Source organism: Physcomitrium patens, chromosome 5, assembly GCF_059467195.1.
Source record: "Physcomitrium patens ecotype Gransden chromosome 5, ASM5946719v1, whole genome shotgun sequence".
Classification (NCBI taxonomy): Eukaryota; Viridiplantae; Streptophyta; class Bryopsida; order Funariales; family Funariaceae; genus Physcomitrium; species Physcomitrium patens.
In genome coordinates this window covers 12,093,590-12,117,145 of record NC_143414.1, presented here as the reverse complement: position 1 = coordinate 12,117,145, position 23,556 = coordinate 12,093,590, and the positions used below count along the sequence as shown (strand labels likewise).

At 35.2% G+C, this 23,556-nt stretch overlaps 1 protein-coding gene across 3 annotated transcripts; it reads right to left on the bottom strand.

The window, feature by feature from the left end:
• Positions 1 to 19,668: 19,668 nt before the first annotated feature.
• Positions 19,669 to 23,062, bottom strand: LOC112282108 (cytochrome c oxidase assembly factor HCC1). Of its 3 annotated transcripts, none has more exons than XM_024519327.3 (8): positions 22,924 to 23,062; positions 22,349 to 22,641; positions 21,643 to 21,786; positions 21,288 to 21,378; positions 20,923 to 21,138; positions 20,580 to 20,669; positions 20,250 to 20,382; positions 19,669 to 20,007 (listed from the first exon to the last, which is right to left on the bottom strand). In XM_024519327.3, exons 2-8 carry the CDS (start codon positions 22,613 to 22,615, stop codon positions 19,893 to 19,895), a joined length of 1,056 nt encoding a protein of 351 aa, XP_024375095.1. In that variant the 5' UTR covers positions 22,616 to 22,641; positions 22,924 to 23,062; the 3' UTR covers positions 19,669 to 19,892. The 3 variants fall into 3 exon arrangements, with proteins under 3 accessions (XP_024375095.1, XP_090106658.1, XP_090106657.1); XM_090250532.1 differs by having other exon boundaries at positions 22,349 to 22,771; positions 22,924 to 23,051; XM_090250531.1 differs by lacking the exon at positions 22,924 to 23,062 and having other exon boundaries at positions 22,349 to 22,911.
• Between the last annotated feature and the right edge of the window lie 494 nt (positions 23,063 to 23,556).

Genomic DNA, 23,556 nt, shown 5'->3' with positions numbered 1-23,556 from the left:
AAATTATTGTGTTTTGAGGAGTCTTTTGAGAGTGCAGGATTGCACATTGTGGTTATCAATTGATGAAAGAGTATTGTTCTTGAAAGGAAGCATTGTAATATTTTTGGGTATATTAGTGGTTCGGATTACAATTAATTGAGTGATCTTCACTTATAAGCTCATGCGCTTAGTCTTTCCCTGAGTTCAAATTTCCCTATACAAGTTTATTTTGAAAGGAATTTGTAGAATAAGTAAAATGACAATTACAAAGCACCTTTTAGATAATAGTGCCATTTTTGAAACGAATCCATGATTGCAAAAAGTTCTTTGTTGTAGATTTCGTAGTTGATCTTGGCTGCTGAAAATTTTCTAGAATGAAAAGCTATTAGATGAAGTTTATCATCTATTCTCATTTGTGACAATACAGCACCCAAAGCAAAGTCTGATGCATTTATTTCCATAAAAAATGGCTTAGAAAAATCGACGCAATATAAGATTGGTGTAAAAACAAAAACACTCTTCAAAGCTTCAAATGCTACTTCCACTTCTAAATTCCATTGAAGTGTTAGGGACATATTCCTTAGAACTTTCTAGAGAGAAGTTTCTAGAACCTTCTAGAAAACAAGCCTCTGGAACCTTCTAGAAGAGAAGCCTCTGGAACCTTTTAGAGAGAAGTTTCTAGAAGCTTCTAGAAAGGAATCTCCTGGAACTTTCTAGAAGCTTCCTAGTTAATAGAAGTAGCTCAAGAAGTTTCTAGAACCTTCTAGAAAGGAAGCCTCTGGAACCTTCTAGAAGCTTCCTAGTTAATAGAAGTAGTTCGAGAAGCTTCCTAAGTAGGAGTATATATAGGGATCGAGGCTGAAGAGTTCTTCAGTCTCGACAACACATCTCTTGGAGTTCTAGCTCACCTTTTTGGTGTTGTTCTTGTACTCATCTGTTTAATCTAGTTCTGCCACTTCTTCTTGAACTTCTTGTTAGATTTCAAGTATGTATTTTGTGTCCGTGACAGTTTGTCGAGACTACACTAACTTGAGATATCAGAGCTAGTTCTTTCTTAGTAGAGTGTGGATTACCCCTCTACTTGAAGGTATACTAGCATTTTTTAGAGGTTGCGGATTACCCTCCTCTAAACTGATACTTCTTTTGTTACAATATTGGAGTCTTATTCTTCTTGGAGAGAGTGGATTACCCCTCTTCTTGAAATTCTTAAGGCATTTTATAGGTTGTGGATTACCCTCCTATAAACCAATATTGCCTCTTATAGGGTCATTTTTGTCCTTCTTTTAGAATGGCCGGAGGTCAAGACATTAGTATGACAGAAAGTTTGGAGTCTAAGTTAGATGCTATTATGAATGCCCTCGCTACGTTATCACAAAGAACTGCAGAGATTGAAGGAGTGGTGGAAAGGCTTCATAATGATGGAGTATCTGGGATAGCACAATCTAAACTACACTAGCCTCAAATTTCGGCACTTGGAGAAACAACTTTACCTCAGGTTCGACAAGAACCACTAATTCTACAACATAAGGAGCCTCGAGTTAGCCTTCCAAATAAGTTTGATGGAACACATTCCAAGTTTCGAGGATTCGTCAATCAAATCAGGTTGATAACAGTTTTACAACCTGAACGATATCCAACGGAGGAGTCACGTGTTGGGCTTGTTGGAACCTTACTTACGGGACAAGCTCTATCATGGTTTGCTCCTTTGTTTGAGAAACGATCATCCATATTAAACAACTTCGAAACCTTTTTGGAAGCATTTACGGAAGCATTTGGTGAACGCGATAAGGTTCGATGGGCTACAACAAAGATCCGGTCGCTACGACAAGGGATGCGTTCTACATCAGTCTATGCTTCGGATTTCAGGCAATTAGTATGTGACATCAATTAGAATGAAGAAGCGTTGATGAGTCAATTCTATTGGGGTTTAAGAGATGATATGAAGGATTTGCTGTTAACTCTTTCTGATCCACGAACGCTCAATGAAGCCATTAGCCAAGTTGTGAAGTACAATAATCGCCTATTCCAACGTCGCCAAGATCAACGCTCAAGACAATATACAATTCGCCATGCTCCAACTATGTCGGCAAGCAGTGTGAATTCGCATTCAGAGGTGGAAGACATGCAAATTGATGCGGTACATATCAAATCTCTTACTATAGAAGAAAAAAAGCGACGTATGGAGGAAAATTTATGCTTGTATTGCGGTGGAGAAGGCCACAAAGTCGGAAACTGCCCCAAAAAGTAAAATCGAGGCATAGGCAAGACTAGGGGAGTATTTGTTCACGAAAACGAGGATGCCCAACCACAGTAGGAACCGTGCGGCTGGACAATGAAATATCCCAACAACAATCAGGTTCCTTTCTTTCTGCCCAACCTACACTTTATTTTACAATCCCTCTATTTATCGGCCCTCAAAAATTGAGAACCTTAGCACTACTAGACTCAGGAGCATCTGCTTGTTTTTTAGACAAAGAATTTGCAAAGCGTCATAAGATCCCTTTAGTACAAAAATCAAAACCTGTTCATGTTGAGGTCATAGATGGGCGATCTTTATTGTCTGGTAGCATCACCCATGAATCAAAACCTATAGAAGTAACGTTTAAAGACCATAGTAGTCATATTATTTTTAATATTATTAGAACCCCATCAAATCTTATTATTCTTGGTCTTTCTTGGTTGGAAAAACATAATCCATTGATAGATTGGAGGTTGCGGAAGATGACTTTTTCCACAAAACCACCCAAGAAAAAACCTAGTAAAAAACCTCGAAAAAAGAAATCCTTATTCATTGGAACAAGAGCGTTTATAAGATCATCTAAGGAAGGCACTCTATTTGTCATTTATGCGGCTCCAACTACCGAGGAGAAGATCTCAACAGCAAGTATACCGGAGCAATATAAAGATTTTGAAGACGTGTTTCAAAAGAAGAACGCCGACATACTACCAGAACACCGACCATATGATTGTGCCATAGACTTGCAAGAAGGAGCACAACCACCTTTTGGCCCAATCTACAATCTATCGCAAACAGAGTTGGCAGAGTTGCGAAAGTACATCGACGAGAATCTAGCCAAGAACTTCATTCGTCATTCAAAATCATCAACTGGAGCACCCATCTTATTTTTGAAGAAGAAAGATGGATCATTACGGATGTGTGTGGACTATTGAGGCCTCAATAGGATAACAAAGAAAAATCGTTACCCATTATCCTTGATTTCTAGTCTCTTAGAACAACTTGGACGTGCGAAGATCTTTACAAAAATTGATCTAAGGGGAGCTTATAATCTTGTATGAATCAAGGAAGGAGATGAGTGGAAGACAGCATTCCGTACAAAGTATGGTCATTTCGAATATAATGTCATGCCTTTTGGTCTTACCAATGCTCCAACGGTTTTCCAACATATGATGAATGACATCTTTCGAGAATACCTCGACGATTTTGTTGTCATCTACTTGGACGATATTCTAATATTCTCTAAAAATGAGGAAGAGCATGAGGAGCATGTTCGTTTGGTCTTGGAAAAACTATGCAAGCGAGGACTATATGCCAAATTAGAAAAGTATTTATTTCACCAGACGGAGATGGAATTTTTGGGGTTCATTGCGACTACAGAAGGTTTGAAGATGGACCCCAAGAAAGTAGAAGCAATCATGTCTTGGGAGGTTCCGAAGACGGTTAGAGACGTACAATGCTTTCTTGGTTTTGCTAACTTCTATCGGATCTTCATCAAGAATTATTCTCAAGTTGCTGCTCCTCTCACTCGATTAACATGCAAGGATAAGTTGGAATGGGGACCTTTGGCGGAGAAGGCGTTTCAAGATTTGAACACAGCATTTACTACAGCTCCAATTTTGGTACATCCAGACTTTACAAAGGCCTTCTATTTAGAAATTGATGCTTCAGATTTTGCTTTGACAGCTGTGCTTTCACAAATGAGTGAAGATAAGAAGCTCTATCCAGTTGCATTCTATTCTCGGAAGTTCTCTGCTGTTGAAATCAATTATGAGATCCACGATAAGGAACTTCTTGCTATAGTAGATTCTTTCGAAGAATGGCGTCACTTTCTTGAAGGAGCTGCACATCCAGTAACCGTATATACGGATCACAAGAATTTGGAGTATTTCATGACGGCTCGAGTTTTAAATCGGCGTCAAGCTCGGTGGAATATGTCGCTATCTAGATTTGATTTTGTTATCACTTATCGACCTGGAAGACAGCAAGGACTATCCGATGCTTTATCAAGGAGATCATATCTTGCACCAAAGGCTGGAGAAGCAGCATTTGATCAACAATGTACAACGTTATTGAAGCCAGAGAGATTTCAACTTTGTGCTACTATTATATCATTTGATGCTGACTTCCTAAACCAAGTACGTGCTATGACCATTAAAGATTCAGTAGCCATTGATATCAAGCAACGTACCAATGATGACAAGTTCAAGGTGGAGGGAGATCTTTTATACTTTGAAGAGCGATTGTACATTCCAAAAGGACTAGCACGACTCCGAGTTCTTCAATCTCGCCATGATTTTCCAACTGCGGGACATTTTGGATTCAACAAGACCTTGGAGCTTATTTCCCGAGATTTTTGGTGGCCTCAAATATGGAAGGATGTGAAAGATTTTATCCTCTCTTGTGACATCTGTTCAAGATCTAAGAATCCTCGGCATCGCCTTTATGGACTTCTACAGCCATTGCCAATTCCACGTCGACCATGGTCTTCAATTTCTATGGACTTCATCACGGACTTGCCATCATCAAACTCATTTGACAGCATCTTTGTCGTGGTAGATCGGCTTACGAAGATGGCACACTTTGTTCCTTGTAAGAAGACATCGTCCAGTGAAGTCACAGCAAGACTCTTTCTCAATAATGTGTATCGATATCATGGACTAGCAGATGATATCATATGAGATCGAGGTACCCAGTTCGTGTCAAAGTTTTGGAGATCTCTCTTTGAGATATTGAAGGTGGATATCAAGCTTTCTTCAGCTTTTCATCCTCAAACTGATGGCCAAACGGAACGGGTGAACCAAGTCTTGGAGGAGTACTTACGATGCAGCATCAATTATCAATAAGACGATTGGACTGCATATCTACCGCTAGCCGAGTTTGCATATAACAACACCCTCTATGTGTCGACTCAACAAACACCATTCTTTTCCAACTATGGGTATCATCCGAAGCTTGATTTATTGAGTCCGTCAACAAATAATAATACAGCAGCTAAAGGATTTGTGAAGCAACTATCAGAGCTTCAAACTATGTTGAAGCTTCAATTACAATCCGCTCAAGAATCCTATAAGACGTTTGCAGATAGATTTCGGAATCCAGCACCTACTTTCAAAGTTGGAGACAAAGCCTAGCTTCTTCGACGAAATATTAAGACCAAGCGACCATGTGATAAGTTGGACTATCGAAGATTGGGACCATTTATCATCCAGAAGCAAATTAATCCAGTGGCATACCGGTTGGAGTTACCGGCTTCTATGAAGGTACATCCAATCTTTCATGTTTCTCTGTTGGAACCTTATCGAGAGTCATCTTTTCTTGGAAGAGTGCAATGTCCGCCACCTAGTATTGAAATCGAGAACCACGAAGAATACGAGGTTGAAAAGGTATTGGATTCACGGCGAAGGTGGGGAAAGTTAGAATATCTTGTTCATTGGTGCGGCTATGACATTAATGAGCGAACGTGGGAGCCAGCTGAAAATCTTGCGAATGCGCCACAAAAGATACAGGAGTTTCATCAATGACATCCCGATAAACCTAAATCAATTCGATGATAGCTTCTTTCTGAAGCTTGTTCTCCCAACAATATAAGAAAAGGGGAGAGCACCAGCAAAATTCATAGTTGATGTAGTTATTTTCTCCAAGATAGATCGTAGTTTGGTCTTTTGATATGGATAGCCAAGAGATAGATACTATGCCAGTCAGAGTATCGCAATCGAGTAGCTCACAAAGGCGACCCCGAGATGAAGAACTACATGTACCACAATGACGACGGAGGATACCGAGTAACCGATCACTGGTGATCGTATTTGAGATCGAGCCTGCTTACGATGGTCAACCAGAAGGCGTGTTTGCAGGACAATTTTACAATGAGGACACGGAAGTTCATGCTTGGTCAGAAGTCGAAGGCGTGGGCCACTACCGTTGGCTTCAAGGGTCGATGAACCACTTGCCTCGTGAACAACAGTTGGAGTTCATAGCAGAAGTTATGCGACAGATCTTCATTTTCTTGTGTTGGTACTGATCAACAACATTGCTTCTCAGAGACCTCGAAGCTAAAGGAGGGGGTGATGTTAGGGACATATTCTTTAGAACTTTCTAGAGAGAAGTTTCTAGAACCTTCTAGAAAACAAGCCTCTGGAACCTTCTAGAAGAGAAGCCTCTGGAACCTTTTAGAGAGAAGTTTCTAGAAGCTTCTAGAAAGGAAGTCTCTGGAACCTTCTAGAAGAGAAGTTTCTAGAAGCTTCTAGAAAAGAATCCCCTAGAACTTTCTAGAAGCTTCCTAGTTAATAGAAGTAGCTCGAGAAGTTTCTAGAACTTTCTAGAAAGGAAGCCTCTGAAACCTTCTAGAAGCTTCCTAGTTAATAGAAGTAGTTCGAGAAGCTTCCTAAGTAGGAGTATATATAGGGATCGAGGCTGAAGAGTTCTTCAGTCTCGACAAGACATCTCTTGGAGTTCTAGCTCACCTTTCTGGTGTTGTTCTTGTACTCATCTGTTTAATCTAGTTCTGTCACTTCTTCTTGAACTTCTTGTTAGATTTCAAGTCTGTATTTTGTGTCCGTGAAATGAAGTTTGTCTTTACAAGTCAAACAAGTAAGTAGAGCTGCAACTTAAGAGAAGTCTTTGATGAAGATCCGATAGTAGTTGGCAAATCCCAAAAAGCATTGGATATCTCTTACCGTTTTTTGGATCTTCCAATCCATAATAGTTTGAACTTTCTTAGGATCCATCATAAGTCCATCATTTGAAATGATGTATCCTAAGAAGTCGACTTAAGTAGTGTGAAATACACACTTTTTTATCTTGATATAGAATCTCGCATCTATTGGTTTTTGTAACACACAACAAACATGAAGTTCATGTTCTTCTATGTTCTTAGAATAGATTAAGATGTCATCTAGGTAACAGACAACAAAATCATCTAAAAACTCTTCAAAAGACATCATTCATTTGATGTTGGAATGTTGCTGGTGCATTTACAAGTCCAAAAGGCATGACATTGTATTCAAAATGTCCAGACCTTGTTCAAACTGCAGTCTTCCATTCATCTCCTTCTTTGATGCATACCAGATTCTATGCTCTTTGTAGATCTATTTTTGTATAGATCATAGCTTGATTCAACTGATCAAAGAACCCATATATCAAAGGTAGCGGGTACTTGTTCTTGATGGTGATTTTCTTGAGTCCTCGATAATCGACACACATTCGCAATGATCCATCTTTTTTCTTTACAAATAAAATTCAAGCTCTTGTTGGAGATTTGGAATGGTATATGAAGTTCTTGGTTAGATTTTCTTCAATATACTCCTTGAGTTCAACTAACTCATTTTGTAATAAATTGTAGATTGGTCCAAATAGTAGTTGTGCTCCTTCTTGAAAGTCAATTGAACAGTCATAGAAACGATGTGCCGAAAGAGTATCCATATTTTTCTTCTCAAATAGATCTTCAAAATCTTGATATTGCCTTGGAATGCCACTTGAAGTCTTTCTACCAGTAGAAACAGATGTGGCATAAATGACACAAGGTGATCCTTTTTTTGCAGCATAAAAGAAAGCTCTTGCACCTACAAATACAAGTTTAATTGTACTAGACTTATGACTTTTTACTTAATTAACTATGCTCTTAGTTATACTTTCAGAAAAGTCAAGACTACGAGAAGTCCAATCTATTTGAGGATTATATTTTTTTAGCCATGATAAATCTAAAATGACTAGATTAGAGAGAGATCTAATGATATTAAATATTACAAAGCTACTATGACCATTAGTTGCTACTTTTATAGGAAGGATTTCATGAAAAATATCTCTTAAAGAGAACAAACAACCATGTATGACTTCTACATGAACAAGTTTAATTTTCTTTACTAAAAATATGCTATGTCTTTTAGTAAATCCTTCATCTAAAAAACATCATGAGGCTTTTGAATCTGGCAAGGTAGAGGGTTTGTAATGTTTAGGTCTTAGAATAACATTTATCATAAACCATGGAGAGGATTCTAAAGAGAGAATAGTACCTTTATTAGGTATTGTACATGGTTTTAGCCGCATGATTCCTATTATAGCTAGACAAATTTGTTTTTCGACAAGCTATCTTTTTTGATCGTCGTACTCCTCATTTTATGGTTGCATCGCTTCTTTGGGCAATGTTGAGCAATGTGCTTGGGTTCTCCATAATATAAGCATAATCCTTCCTAACAACAACGAGTCTTTTCTTGCTTAATAAGAGGTTTGAAACGTACTGCATCAATTTGTATATCCTCTACTTTTGAATGTATGTGTTGAATAGATATTGGTATTGCCATTGAATTATAATAACGTTGAGGTCCACTAGTATGGTTCTCAGATCGGAATTCAAAAAGACGATTGTCACACTTCATAGCAAAGTCAATTGCTTTATTCAATATTTGAAGATCAGATAAGTTGAGCATTAATTTTTTTACCTCATATTCTAATCCATAGAGAAATTGGCTAATAAGTGTAGCATCATCTCATTTAATATTAGTTACAAGTTGTCAAAATTATGAAGAATACAATGTTACTGATCAATTGCATTGTCGTAAAATACAGATCTTGTTGATTACAACACAAATTGCATCATGTTATTCATACATGGATCAAAACTCTACCAAATAAGCCTCCAAAATATCTAATATTGGATCTTGTCGTTCAAGAAAAGATGAAAATCATGATAATGTTGAACCTGAAAGAAGAATACTAATGAATCTAACTTGCAATCTTGGAGTTGTATAGCTTTAGGGTTGAAGTTCAATCACAAGTTGTACTTGATTGATAAATCCTCTAAACTTTCATCTGGTGCCATCAAACTTCTAGGGTAGGGCAATTCTAGATTTTCTAAAACTGGAAGGACATTCTACCATAGGAGAAGAGATATGATTTGGTATAAATGTTGAAGTAACTCTAATTATTTCTATATCTTTACTTCCTACTAATCTTATTGCTATTCATGGTGGTAAATTGAGTTGATGCATTGCAAGTATTAACTCTTTCAATTATTCTTGTATTTGTGCCATTGCACTTTTTATATGAGCAAATTCTGCCATGATAACATTTAGAAAAAAAAAAAATGTCTAATATCGCTAAAAACAAATAGAAGAGAGGACTTGAGAACAAAGAAAATACTAAGGATAATATTAGTTTAGAAGAGGATAATCTGCAACTTCTAATATACTTATGTCTTATCAAGAAAAAGGGATAATCGACTCTTAATCAAGATTAGACAAAACTCTGATAATGTAAGTGTATTCTTGTCAATGTATTAAGGACAAGAACTTGATAAAGATAAATAAAAAAATGAGACTTCTTTCAAAGAAAGATGAAAAAATAAAAATTACTCAATATAAATATTAAAAAAGAAACTGAAATGATTATTGCCAAAAGACAAGAAAACTAGAAATCCTTGAAACTAGACTAGAAGCAAGAAAGGAGTTGACAAGAGTTGAGAGGGCTTTATTCTTGTCTCTATATATACTATCTAACTAGGGGCTATGTGGCAATATTCTATAGAACCTCTAATATGTGTTGACTTTGTAAGACACATGCCTTGACTTACAAGGTAAGTTTTTCTACGTATAGGCCACATACTTAGCTTGGTCTTCAAACTAACAACATAAATAGCACATGGTCAACTTATTGACTACGTTTTTAATCCAAAAAGTTAGTTAAAGATACCTATAAAGTCAAAGCAATGTCTATAAAGCTTCTAGGAAGCTTTTATACTAAATATTATAAAATTAACTTATTTTTATCCACTTTTACTTATTTCTATCTATTTATATATGTAATTACTGGCTTACATGCATATATTTGTGACACCTATTACAAATCTATTTTTAATTATTTTTTATTTTTTAAAATAATAATAAATAAAAATATTAAACCAACATAGATAATTACTTCTTAGACTTACTGAGATTCTATTTCTACCACTTACATTCTAATTTTTTATTTCTCTAAGAATTTTTATACTACTTATTATATATTATGATTTAAAGCATTCTAAATGTATATTTTTATCCTAAAATAATAAGTGAGTCAATTTTATGATTCACACATGGCAACCATCTGAGATGACTTGCAAAGGAGAAGAACTTAGAAGTGACCTTCCAAAATACTATTGAATAAAAAGAAGAATTATCTATAAAAGTATTTTAACAACTATTTAAGATGAGACTAAGTACTTTACTTCTAATCTAAAAGAACTAAAGTAGCTTTTGTTCTATAGATCTAAACAAGGAAGAAAAAAGAAATTAAATCTAATCTAAGACTCAGTGATTATATACAAAAAAAGAAATCAGAGCTAAGAAATAAAAAGTGATCTTTTCAAATTCTTCTTTAATCTAAGAGGATTTTACCATCAACCTTCTAAGGTTTATATATCCGTTGGATGTCAAGGTTGGTCTTTTCCTATACTAATACTAGCTCATAAAGATAGCCCATTTTTTTCAACCAGATTTGAACTCGGGACACTTACTTGACAACCTCTCACATGACCAACACTTCTACACCCCTTGGATGTTTACTAAGATACATTCTCACAATTCTTAATAATTTAATTATTTTTTTAATTTTTTTTAATTTTTTTAATTTTTTGTTTGTACAAAAGTGTCATCCAGTATTTATTTCCTTTATTTAGAATATCTCTAATTTTTTGGTAAAGGAACTAAATTGAAAGAAAGATAAGATATATAAATACCACTATAGCTTGTCTTGACTTTCAATGTTTTAGCCTCCTACATTTTCTCAGTTTAGATGATTCTCCACTTAAGAAGTTGGATAAGAATGAATACAAAGATGAGATTTTTGACTATAAGTGTGATAAAAATCACACTTGATATTTCTTGTATTGATTTTTAGAAGTTCTAGTAAGAAATTCTTCTCCATTAAGTGTTTGTTGGCAAACTGAGTTATTTGAAAAGACTTCTTTAATTAAGTAGGGGCCTAATCATATGGCATCAAATTTTCTTGGAAAATCTAATCTCTTAGCATCTTATAAGACAACTAACATGTCAATCTTAAGGATTCTAACCTTGTGTCACTTATTAAAGGTATTTTTTCTTCTTTGTATAGCCTTCATATGTTGTACACTAGTTCTCTTTCTTTCATCTAATCTTTTTTGTTGTTCCAATCAATCTTTAAGAAAAAAGTCTAAGAATTTATAATCTATATAGTGAACATCTAAATCTTTTGTAGGTACCTTATACTTATCATTTGGTATTGGTGGATAGATAACTATGTCATTTCTAGCCATAATACCACTAGGAATTTGTTTAAATTATAAAGATGGAGTAAGGTTGCCTTCTTCTATTAAGTCGTCCAACTCGTGAACTTGACTGCTATCAAAGTTCACCTCAAAGATGTCTTCAATTTTTATATCATCAATTAAGGTTGTTAAATCTCCTTTTAAATCATTACATTAGTAAGTGACAAAACTCTCTATAAAATTTATATTCACAACTTTGTCCGCACTTGAACTTGGGTGGTCCTTCAATCATTGAGTGAATTCTCCATTATCTTTTCAATCATATAGTCTAGGGCCCATACATCCTAGTAGTGTTGGTTGAACCATACTTGAATGAACCACCTTTTTTGCTACCAAATCAGCAATCCTAACTTTTTTTTTAAATTCTTTTTCTTGTTGAGGACTTAAAATCTCATCTTCTGAAGAATGAGATAAATATTTGGCTAAAAAAAATCCTTGAGATTGAATTAGGATTTTAGTCAAGTTTTTTAGTAGCTTATAGATGATATGGGGCTCTTCACCTCCATAATCAATTTTTGCATTAATTGCCTTTAACAAAGGTCTGTCTAATAATAATGGATAAGAATTCTTACTTGGATGAATATGAATAACATGAAAAGTGAGAGAATACTCTTCACTACCTGTTATTATCCTACATCCACTAATTTGGTCCAAAGAGGTGTCTTGGCTTTGATTAGCCATATTAATTATATAGAAAGAAGAACCACTAATACTAAAACCTAACTTTTCCATCATTTGTATGGGCATTATATTTAATCTACTACCTCCATCCATAATGGTAAAAAGTATGATTTTATCTACTATGGATACTTTTAATTCAATTGCCTTTACTTCTTATGTCACTTGAATTGTTCTAACGTGGTCTTGAATTTTTGCCTCAGACCTTTGGCGTCTCTTAATGGAAAGGCCTATTTTAAAGCTCTTTTTCATTATTGGAAAAACCTCTAATAATTGAGCAATTGTTATATTAGCCTTGATTTTTGTCAAATCCTTCCATAAATCATATAGTTCAACTTGTTTCATACTTTTAAGTCGTGGTGAAGTATTATGTTCCATATTGGAAATTCTAAGCCCTTCTCACTCTTCTTTAAAAGAAAACTCTCTTATTTGAGTATTTTCCCTCAAGTTTTTTAGTAGCCTAATTGACTTGGGTCCTAAAACGTGACGTATTTCTTTAGAAGCCCAACTATTGGCCATTGCATCTTTTGTGGCTTTATTTAAATCTAATAAGTGAGGAGAGTCTTTCAAATTATTCTCACTATCAATTGAATTAGCAAGGAGAGGACTAGTATACCTAGACCTTGTCATAACTACCAAGGCTAGCATATTAAGAAGTCTTTTATCCTTATTAGGTGCTCCTTCATGAGAGATGTAATGTGTGTAAGAAAATAATGGTTGGTCTCTAAAGATTTGAAAACTTTGTTTTTCAGTTCGTATTTTCAAATACTTTATATCTTAAGAAATTTTGTCCTTTATTTTGTTGGCCATTTTGAAGTTGATCACTATTTAATGGAATAAATCTTCTTTGTGTATTTAAACTTGAGACAGGATGTTGGATTTGATGATTATTATTGTAATCATAAAATAGATTAGGAAATTTTAAACTATTATGCAAGTTTGAAGTTCTTGCCCCCTTCAAATGATCTTCAGCTTATTGTAGGTAATTTCTTTGTGGACTCTTTAAAGAAACTATCTTATCAGGTTGCCTACACACATCTATAGGATGGTTTTTCCTACAATTTCCACATACTACTCCATTCTCTATCCAATAATTACCCGGTAGGTGGCTTTTTCCACAAAAGTAATATACCTCATGTTGTTGTTTTTGGTTCCTAAAGCTTTGGGTGGAATTTTTTGAGGTTGGAATTATAAATTAGAACCAACCATATTTTGGTTCCTATGAAGTAGGACATATAATTATTGTCTTCCTTAGTTTTGCTGGTAATTTTACTAGGTTGAACAAAATTGACTTGTATGCCTTAGTTGGCTGCATTGAGTGCACCTAAGCCTTGAAATATGCTTATCGGATTCTATGGGAGATGGAGCTTGATTTGAATTATGATTCTTAATTAAAAGAGACATTTGCTCTTGCATAGCCTTCATTTGTTGTACAAGTTCATTTTGAAACCCTTGTTGGCTTTGAAGAACTTCATTCTTAAAGTTTTTTTTTGATCTATTCCTATCTTCTGGATAGATCAACTCAAGAAGGACAAGAAGTAGTTTAACCTCTAAAAGTGTTGAATAGTGGTTTATAGAATGAAATTAAGGTTCCATAGCCCCATACAAATATCTTTGAAAATTTCTTATATTTTGAGCATATATAAGAATAAAATTGAGAATTCTATGGTCTTCTTTCCTCCACATTTGCTCTTGCTGCTTATTAAAGTCTTCAACTACCCAAGCTAAATTCTTAGACTCTTTTAAATTAACTAGAATTTGTTTAAGAATCTCTCAAATTTTTCCTTTAGTATTAAATCCTTGAATAAAGAAATGAGTGAGAATATCATCCATGGAAAGAATTCCTACAAATCTTGTTATTATAAGTTCAAATTGCCAAATATATTCAGTGATTTTTTCTCCTTTTCCTTGTCTCTAAGAAGAAAGGGTTGTGAAGGCATTGCTTTGTCCTACTTTTGGCCTAAAATTTTCTAAGAATGCTTTCATAAGCATGTCCTAGTTCTTAAAGGTTTGAGAGGGATGGTTTCTAAACCATTCATAAGCTCTATCCTTTAGGGTAGTTGAAAACCATACGAGATAATAACTCGGATTGGTTATTAAACATGTTGTGAGAAGTTCCATGAATTTCTCTTTGTATATTGATGAATCATCATCTCTAGTCCCTTTAAATATAAGGAGATCATGGGATATAGGACCTGCTTATAAATCCTTAGGGATTACTATTGGCAAGCCTCTTGGTTGAACCAAGGAATTGATGGGTATAGGAGTAGGTGTGGATTCTCTTCCATGCTCATGTGATTGTAAATTTCACCCTTCTATCCAAATTATAATATGGCCTCAATTAAGAGTTGCTTGTAATGGGTAGTGCGAAGTAGAAGATATAATGAATAAGAACAAAAGAAGAAAACAACACAAACAAGTGAAAGAAATGTATATAAGCAAATACACACTCCAAAACTTAGTCACAGTCTGTTCACTATATTTTCGCTTAGTAAAAAATAAAGATAAAAAAATAAAAAGTATATTTTTAGATATGCAATTTTCTTATCTTTCCAATGGTATAATAAACATATAAATCCGAGTTACTATGAGTAAATTATGAAGGTTTGAAACAATAAGTAAATAAACAAAAAGTTAAGTAAAAATATTTTACCTCAAGGATAATTTACTTACAGATCAAGGATTCGAGCCTCACCAAGCCTCACATATAGTGTATAAGGGTGTCTAAAGAGGCCTTGAGGCCTTAGTCTTATCTTCCTACCTATACCCAAGGTACTACAATCCATATGGGACTTGTACACCTTCCTTCCTACAAGCACTAGACTAACTGTTGGTCTTCCTATTTTCTACTAGTAAAATTCATTTTTTTTTGTATTTTTGACTTTACCATAGTTTTTAAAAACATCCAATTAGCTTAAGAACTTAATATGGCCTTCAAATCTTACTCCCTTTCTTCATAATGGCTTCCGAAGTGGTAAAACTCATTTTTACCAAGATCTTAAATATTGCTCTAAAAACTCCTAAAAAAATATAAATAAATTCTAAATAAATTCTGGAAAATCCTATAATGTTTTTATAATGCTAATATCCATGTAAGGCTATATTTTCCTATCTTGGTGATTTTTGATAATAATAAAAATTAATTTTAATCTACTATAAATCCTATTTTTTTTTATACTAATAACTAAAATTACATGAGGTTCTTTCTCATGCTTCTTCTAACTACTAACATTTATAGTTTTTATAAGTATTACATATAGATAGAAGACCAAATCCTAAAACCTGGTCTTAATAAATAATTCTTATTATTCAATAATGAATAAAAATATTAAATCAACATAGATAATTGCGTCCAAGACTTACTAAGACTCCATTTCTACTACTAACATTTTAATTTTCTATTTCTCTAAGGATTTCTACACTACTTACTATATATTATAATTTAAAGCATTCTAAATACATATTTTTATCCTAAAACAATAAGTGAGTCAATTTGATGACTCTTACTTGCAATAAAAGAAGTATCTTAAGCAAATAAGAAACAACCAACTGTATTTTTTTATCTACAAAAAAATTTGAATATCAAGTGTGAACATGATTAATAGCTCCAATGATTAGTTATAATTACTTTTGTAATTTTTAACATATTTTTATTAATTTTAGTGCTAAAATGATTAATTAACAGACCCAAATTAATTTTTTAATTAATGATGATTTTTATTGTATTTTTTGGATTAATAATTAGGTAGATAATTCTAATTATAAGATTGATCAATTATTTTTAAAATATAGAAATATAAAATTTAAAAGGTCTATGTTTTTTTTCTTAATTTAGTTTAAATTTTCTTTTAATGATAAAAATTATATTTTAGTAGAATTTTTCTTTTAATTCATAGGAATTATATCTTAAATTAATCTACAACCTTTATATTAAATCTCAAGGCTAATTTTTAATTTGACTATGATTAGAAATTCTTCAAACCTAATTGCTCGATCTTCTTAATTAATTTTAAGACTTTGAAGTTTAAATTCTACTTTTCTATTTAAAATGGATCAAAAATATATAATCTAATTATTAAATTAATAACGATCTTTAGAAGATAGAGATTAGCTATTCTTTATAATAGATTTTCTTTTTTTTAGTGATTTTAATGACTATCTGAAGTAAAAAAATCAAAAATCAAAAATCAAAGGTATATTAATTTAAGCCCAAATTGTAATTAGGATTTTGATTTGCTAAGAGTTTGTACTTAAGAGAGTTTAAATTGAAGAATGGTGATCATGATGATCTTAATGGCAAGAATTCTAATTGATCTTCTAAAAAGACTAATTAGAATTAAAATTATAGTTGAAGTTTACAACTAAATTATCAAATTAATTGATTTTAATGATTTAGAATTCGGATTTGGACTTGTGAATAGTCAATCTTAGGATAAAAATATATTTTGGATAAATTAGTGGTATTTTTTTTAATTAAAAAGGCATTATTTTTTGAACTATATGCATTTTCAACCTTGAAATCGAGTTTAGGCTTAAGGTTACTATGGACTTTTAATTTTGTTTAGGGATTTTGGATCTAGATGGTTGAGATGTGGTTGCCACCTTGGGCCTCATTCCACTTAGTTTGAGGGGCATTGAGCAGCCATTCTCCAACTCTCTTTTTCTAATAGGATAAAGCTATGCCAATTTGTTTTCTCTCCTCCTTCCTTCTAATTCAATACAAATTCTCTCTATTTTGTACTTACTTGGATTTCCAACTCCCAATTGTTTCAATTTTTTTAATTCTATATTTTATAATATTTAGTGACCACTTTTTTTTAGTTACTAGCTTTCCAAGGATACTAAACAGACAATATTTGGAGCTTTAATGAATCGTTGGCAAGTTTTTAAGTGAAGAAGGGTGCATTGCTTTGGCCATGGAAAACTACCAACTTCAAAAAAAATATTTCTTGTCAATCTCTATCTTACTTTTCAAGTAGTTTGCTGTATTTTTTGTGCTCTAAAGTTTAATTTCTAAGAAAACTCAAATTGGAATTTTTGAAGCTTTTATGAATTTTTAGTAAACTTTTGAGTAAGAAGGGATCTCCTTTCAAATAGTACAAGGGTAGTGCAATAGAATTAGCTTGGAATTTCATAGCAGGGTGCTTGTTAAAGATCTTTTTGTGAAAATTATTGCAATAGAAGCATCTTTAGGTCTAATTCCATAGAAAATTTAAGTTGGAATTTTAAAGCTTCTATGAATTATTAATGAATTTTTAAGTGCAAGGGGATCAAGTGCCTTGGCAATTCCGAGAGCCCAATTTTGCAAAATCACATCTAAACTATTGTATACTAGAATATTGCAAAAATTGGGGGATAGGAGCTCATCCAAATGAAGGTTTAGTACAAATAAACAAACAAACAAACAAAAGACTCACATACATAGGAGCTTAAGAGGATTTTGATGGATTTTCAATTAGTAAGGGGTTGCTATCTCATTGTTCAAAATATATTTTGGACAATCGGCATGATGAAGGTAAGATTTTTTTTTCTAATCAATTTCTAATTATACTTTTTAGCTCATGAATTTCTGGATTAATTCTTTACTTATCTTATTACTTTTAATTAATACTACAATAATTGAATCTTTTACCTTGTCTTGGTAATTATTTGTTAATTTTTAACTTCCAATCACCTTTCTATCTTCAATTTTTAATCTTATGTTATTTCAATTTTTACCTCACTTTTAACCTTAAATTTACCTTTTTATGTTCAATATTTAATCTTTATATTATTTCATTTTTAACTTAATTTTCTACTTTGATTTTATTTTTTACCTTGAACTTTTAATCCTTATGTTGTTTCATTTTAACTTTAATTTTAATTTTAATTTAATTTTTACTTTCAACTTTTAATCCTTATATTTTTTCATATTTGACTTAACTTTTAATTTTTATCCTTGCATTAATTGTCAATCTTTAAATTTTAATATTATTTTATCATTTTAGAAGAAGTCAATTAGATGTTTGAACTTAAAAAATAAATAAAGAAATAAATGCTTGGTTATTTATCATTCAACTTAAGAAATTTAATTAAATTAACTTGTAAGAGGAATTCAAGCTACCTCATCTAAGAGGGTTTATTTTAACTCATCAATCATTAATAAAAGGAGCTAAAATAGACATCTACTTGAAAGGCATCTTCTAAAAGATAAAAGTACCTACTCTCTCTTTTAGAAAGAATTATTAGATGATTTGAAGATAATAAATATCAAAATAATGCAAAGAGAAGGAAGTAAAAAATCAAATAAGTGCTAATTATTGAAGTTGTGGACTCATGGGATGGATGTTGTGGACTCATGGCAAGGGCGGGCATGAGGCGGTCCCTAGCCACAGGGCGGGGTGGCCGGCAGAAGCCACGTCCAGTGCCACTTGCCCGTCCCACAATGACTCCCCGGAGACCCCTCTCTCAACTTCCCTTCCTGGTTATGAAAATTTATAAAAGAATACGTTGAAGGGAAGTTGTTAAATATTCTTTTATAAATTTGTTGAAGGAAAATTTATAAAAGAATGTTCCTTCTTTCAAACCTTCGGAGTAGCAAAAGTCTAAAAGAAGCCACCAGAAGCTTGAAGGTGTCGTTGCTTAGTTGTGGGTTCCTATTGATGGATGAGCTTAGTAGGATAAGATTGGCGTATTTCAAGGTTGGCGTGGGGTTGCTGTGGTTTCTTGGATCAGTGGCCTTTCGCATCCCAGGTTAACTCCTCTGCCTTTTCCTCGTCTGGGCTGGAATAGTTCGCGCCTGATTTTGTGGCGGAATGTAATGGGATTATTGTGTTTTTCTCTTGGTTGAATGGATTGAAGAGCATGTATGGCAATCCATTGATTTATTTGTCTCATGATACCGCATGGAGACGCTATTTTGTTGTGAACACTGATGAAGGTTGCTGCTGGGGCAAAGGAGCTGAGGGTATTGTTGTTACTCGGTGACTTGGAAATTGTGGGTGCTGCTGTCATTCGTGAGGATCAAGGATTTTTTTTGTCAAGAAATAGGTCTAACTTTTCTAAAGCTGCTGGAGAAACTTCAGCTTGCAGACAATGACAATGGATGTGTTGTGCCTGCTTTCACAAGTTGTACCTCGGGTTACTTTTTGATGTTGCTGCTCACGGTGAAGACATGGTAATACTATAAATTGGTTTCCACTAGCAGAGCGTAAAGAAACTATAGGTGGCTGAAATATCTTACACCTGTGGCTCCTCTCCTCAGCATAGATCATTCCAACCCATGGAATTGTTCCTAAAATATTTTATTTAAACAATCGCAGCATGATTGCTTCTGAGTTCATTTTTGCACATCATTGCCTACGCGTTCAGGACCCAAGGCACACCCACTATGATAGGTAGAGTCTTGTTCCAGTTTAATTTGAATTGCAAATACCTCGTTGAGGTTCAAGTGCCCACACGCTTCTCCATGAAGACGACTAAAAGATTTACCGGCACAGCCTTGATATGGATGGTGTTGATCCCGAACAAGGTCAGACTACGGAAGAGCCCTTTTGTTTAGTGATTCGAGCATTATACATATTTCTGAGCAGTATATTTAGAATATTCTTGTATATGTTCGATTCAAAAAACGGCACTGGACAAAGGCAGATCTAAGATTGTAGCAAAAGAACTTTAAATTTTCCTGAATCATCAAACTACTGATACAATTACCCATGCTACTAGCTAAAACTTCAAGACCTACTTCCCCTTTAAAACATTGTTGATTTCAGTAATAACTCCGTCAGCAAGAGAATCTGCATCGTAATTCTTCCCGAAAAACTTAACAAAGTTCATTTCCGGATCCATCAGGTACCTGCAAGAAAAAATAACCAACGTCTACTTTGTGAGAGTGGCTGCAATATGATGAAGTGCTCAATTCGCCTGTACACAGTACGACATTCCCAATACGTAATCGACAATGCTGAAGAGGGCGTTTTGATGAGACAAACTTTACACGAAGATGACTGAAATAAAGAAGATAAAAGTTTCAGAGCAAGAAGTCAGAACGAAACAAATCGTCTGAACCGTTAAAGTGAGTAGTTTAGACAACCGTACGTGATAATGGAGTGATCCACGAGATAGTCAGTGCCTTCATCCTCCGTTTTCATATAATAAACTCTGTATTCGCGTGCAACCTGACGAATGTCTTCCACGGTGCCAGTCAAACCCACAAACCTGGGGTGGTATTCTGCAGATCAAAAGGTGCCAGCATATAACTCAGAGTAGAACCAGCAGAGCAAAGGCCCACATTCAATGGCTAACTTTTGAATCTAAGTTATGGCCTCTTACGTAACCAATATATAAGTCATCGATAATGAAGTGACAAAAAAACTGCCTACAAGGACATGTGGGATAAGCTAAAAGAGGTCCAGACCTGAAACTCACCTTTCAAGTACTCTCGGATCTGCTCAACAGTATCGCGTTCAGGATCAATGGAAATAAAAACAGGAAGCACCTGCAAACCAGCTTTCTTTTCTGCGTTCCAGAAAGATCAATAGTAAGACCAACAGAGCTGAACAGAAGTTGACAAAGACCACGAAATCCTGTACAGTTTATTGAAACTAGCATGGTGACCCTTCAAGCCGAAGCAAGATAAACAGTTAGCTCTACGAAACAATATGTCGTAAACAGCAACAGGCAAAACATGACATATATACGTCACGAAGAAGCATCCAAAATGAAGGATGAGTACGGAAGATAGAGATAAAGCAGCCATGAGAAGACCAACCAATTTTATCAACAGCTTCAGCCAGCTTCGTCAGTTCATCAGGACATATATCTGGGCAATATGTGAACCCAAAGTAGATAAGTGTCCAATTGCCGACGAAGTCTCGATCTGTAACCACTTTACCATCTTGATTGAGCAACTTAAAAGGACCCCCAATAGCTGCCTTCCCAACTCCAGGGCCAGTCCTGGCAACTGCTCCTTGCTCTGAGCGGAGCACTGTAGGAGAAGCAAGTATCAATTAGTGTAAACTGGCAATAGCGAGAGGAAATTACACATGAAACAAAGTACAATTTCCACATAATCCTCTCACAGTAGCCAACAAGGTAACAAGGATGGTTAAAGGAATTCAGAGAGAGGCAGTCAACCTTCTATCTGCCGCTTCTTTTCTTGCTCCCACAACAAAATCAGGCCAATTCCAGTAACCACCAAGAGCGCGAGGCTTGCCCAAGATACAGGCTGAAGCACAAAGATGCAATCTCAACTCAACAATCACCAACCATTCCAAGCAATTATCCTTCCAAAACCATCGAGAACTTTGCCAGTGGTTGTACCAAACAATAAATGTCGCCACGAAAAAAGAGTAATTTCTTCAAAAATATGACAAGACCAGACACGTACAAATGACATGCGAAACAGTTGGAACATAGATTTAAAAAACGAAAGCATTGAATTGTTCCAAAGCAAACTCTAACTGTCATAAGAAAGTCAAGACGAACTTACGCCACCTCGTACGGCCCTTGCATTTCCTCCAGCGGTCTTAGCATGTTCTCCAGCTACCTTTGATATAGCTTCACTAGTCTTGTTAGAGTTGGGAATCTGATTCGGCTTCGATGAGTGGAAAGATCTGCCCAAGACGCGAAAACCCTACAAATGATCAACGAGTCAGCACAAAGTTATCATTCGGTGCTAGAATTTGCTAAGAGATGTTAGAGGCTTCTCTTGATATTTTCTGAAATAATGCAGACCACGACTTGAAGGATCAATCAAACATGATAGCATTCGCTTGTTGAAGATTCAGCATCACAATCAAGCTTACTGTAATAAATTCAACTACACTTTTCGAAATAACCGCGGGAATCACTGGTTTCAGAAATGAAATACATAAACCCTAAACCCTAAACCCTAAAATTTCCGATCCAAAACGTCGACACTCCTTGCCAATAAAGTGCTTGTCTATACCAAAAAGAAAAGTGTGCATGAATTGTAGAATTCACCATTTTCGAAACAAAAAGCATATAGGAATATCGTAGAAATTTTAAAGTACTCGAAAGAAATCCCCCAATTGCCCCTGTTGTGCAACTATGCAAAAGCATATATTATTTTCCTAAATGAGTCAATTAAAGATATTCTAACAACACACTGCAAAACTCTTCTCACAACATTGGCCGCCTGCCTACTACACTATGAGATATTGAGCCTTGCACACCTGAGGCATAGTCTTGGACGTGACCCACCACCTTTCAATCGATTGCCCATGATCCAGAAATTGAATGAATTCTTGTTGCCTAGACAACCTCCCCCCAAGAAATGATCCCAACAAGGATGATTGGACAGCGTCCGTTGGAGAGAACACATGTCGGAACTCCTTAGCAGGGGTATCAAACACCTGCCGCGTACATTGAGAAGATCTTCGCAGCTCAAAGAGCGCACGTCCCAAGTTAGCCACGCATCTTCTCGGTCGGGTTCCTGACATAGCTCTCTCTCTCTCAATTCCGACTCCTTTTTGCACACAGAGAATGCAGCAAAATTGTGATTGTCGCTCCAAATCCCAGGTGATGATTTACAAGCTAAAACCAGCTTGTACTAAAGACGCAGGAATCCTGATGGAGTCACTTGCGTCTAACAGAAACTAAATTTGCAATCAGTAAAAGCTCACAATGAAACACAAATCTGCGGCCAACAATTTTAATTCCATCTGCATGTGAAAATCTCACAAACCCAAATCACGTGAAAGAAAACATTGAACTGCGGGTGATCGGTTGAGAGGGGATAGATCAGTACATGAACTTCCGGCAGACACCAGCTTCCCGGGTATAGGAACTGCCTGGGTCGAGATCCAATGCAAAGGGCACAAATGGCGATGGAATGAATCGTGTTTCGCAGCGCAGCGAGCGCACTTTCTGGTCGAGACACCGCCAGTGCTGCACTGCACACTCACCTTCAGCAAGTTCGTTCTCCCCCGAGTGGATGAATGAATGGATGGATGGGTGGATGGATGGGTGGATGGATGGATGGATGTGTGGATATATGGATGGATGTGTGGATGGATGGATGGCTGTGTGGATGGATGGATGGATGTGTGGATGGATGGATGGATGGATGTGTGGATGGATGGATGGGTGTGTGGATGGATGGATGGATGGATGTGTGGATGGATGGATGGCTGTGTGGATGGATGGATGGATGTGTGGATGGATGGATGGATGTGTGGATGGATGGATGGATGGGTAGATGGATGGGTAGATGGATGGGTAGATGGATGGATAGATGGGTAGATGGATGGATAGATGGATGGATGGATGAACCCGACTTCTCTTGGAGTGGATGTGATGGACGCGACGGCCTCTGAAGTACATGATTAAAGCATATTCTATTTCTTACTTTTCTTTGATATGATATTATTTGGATATAATA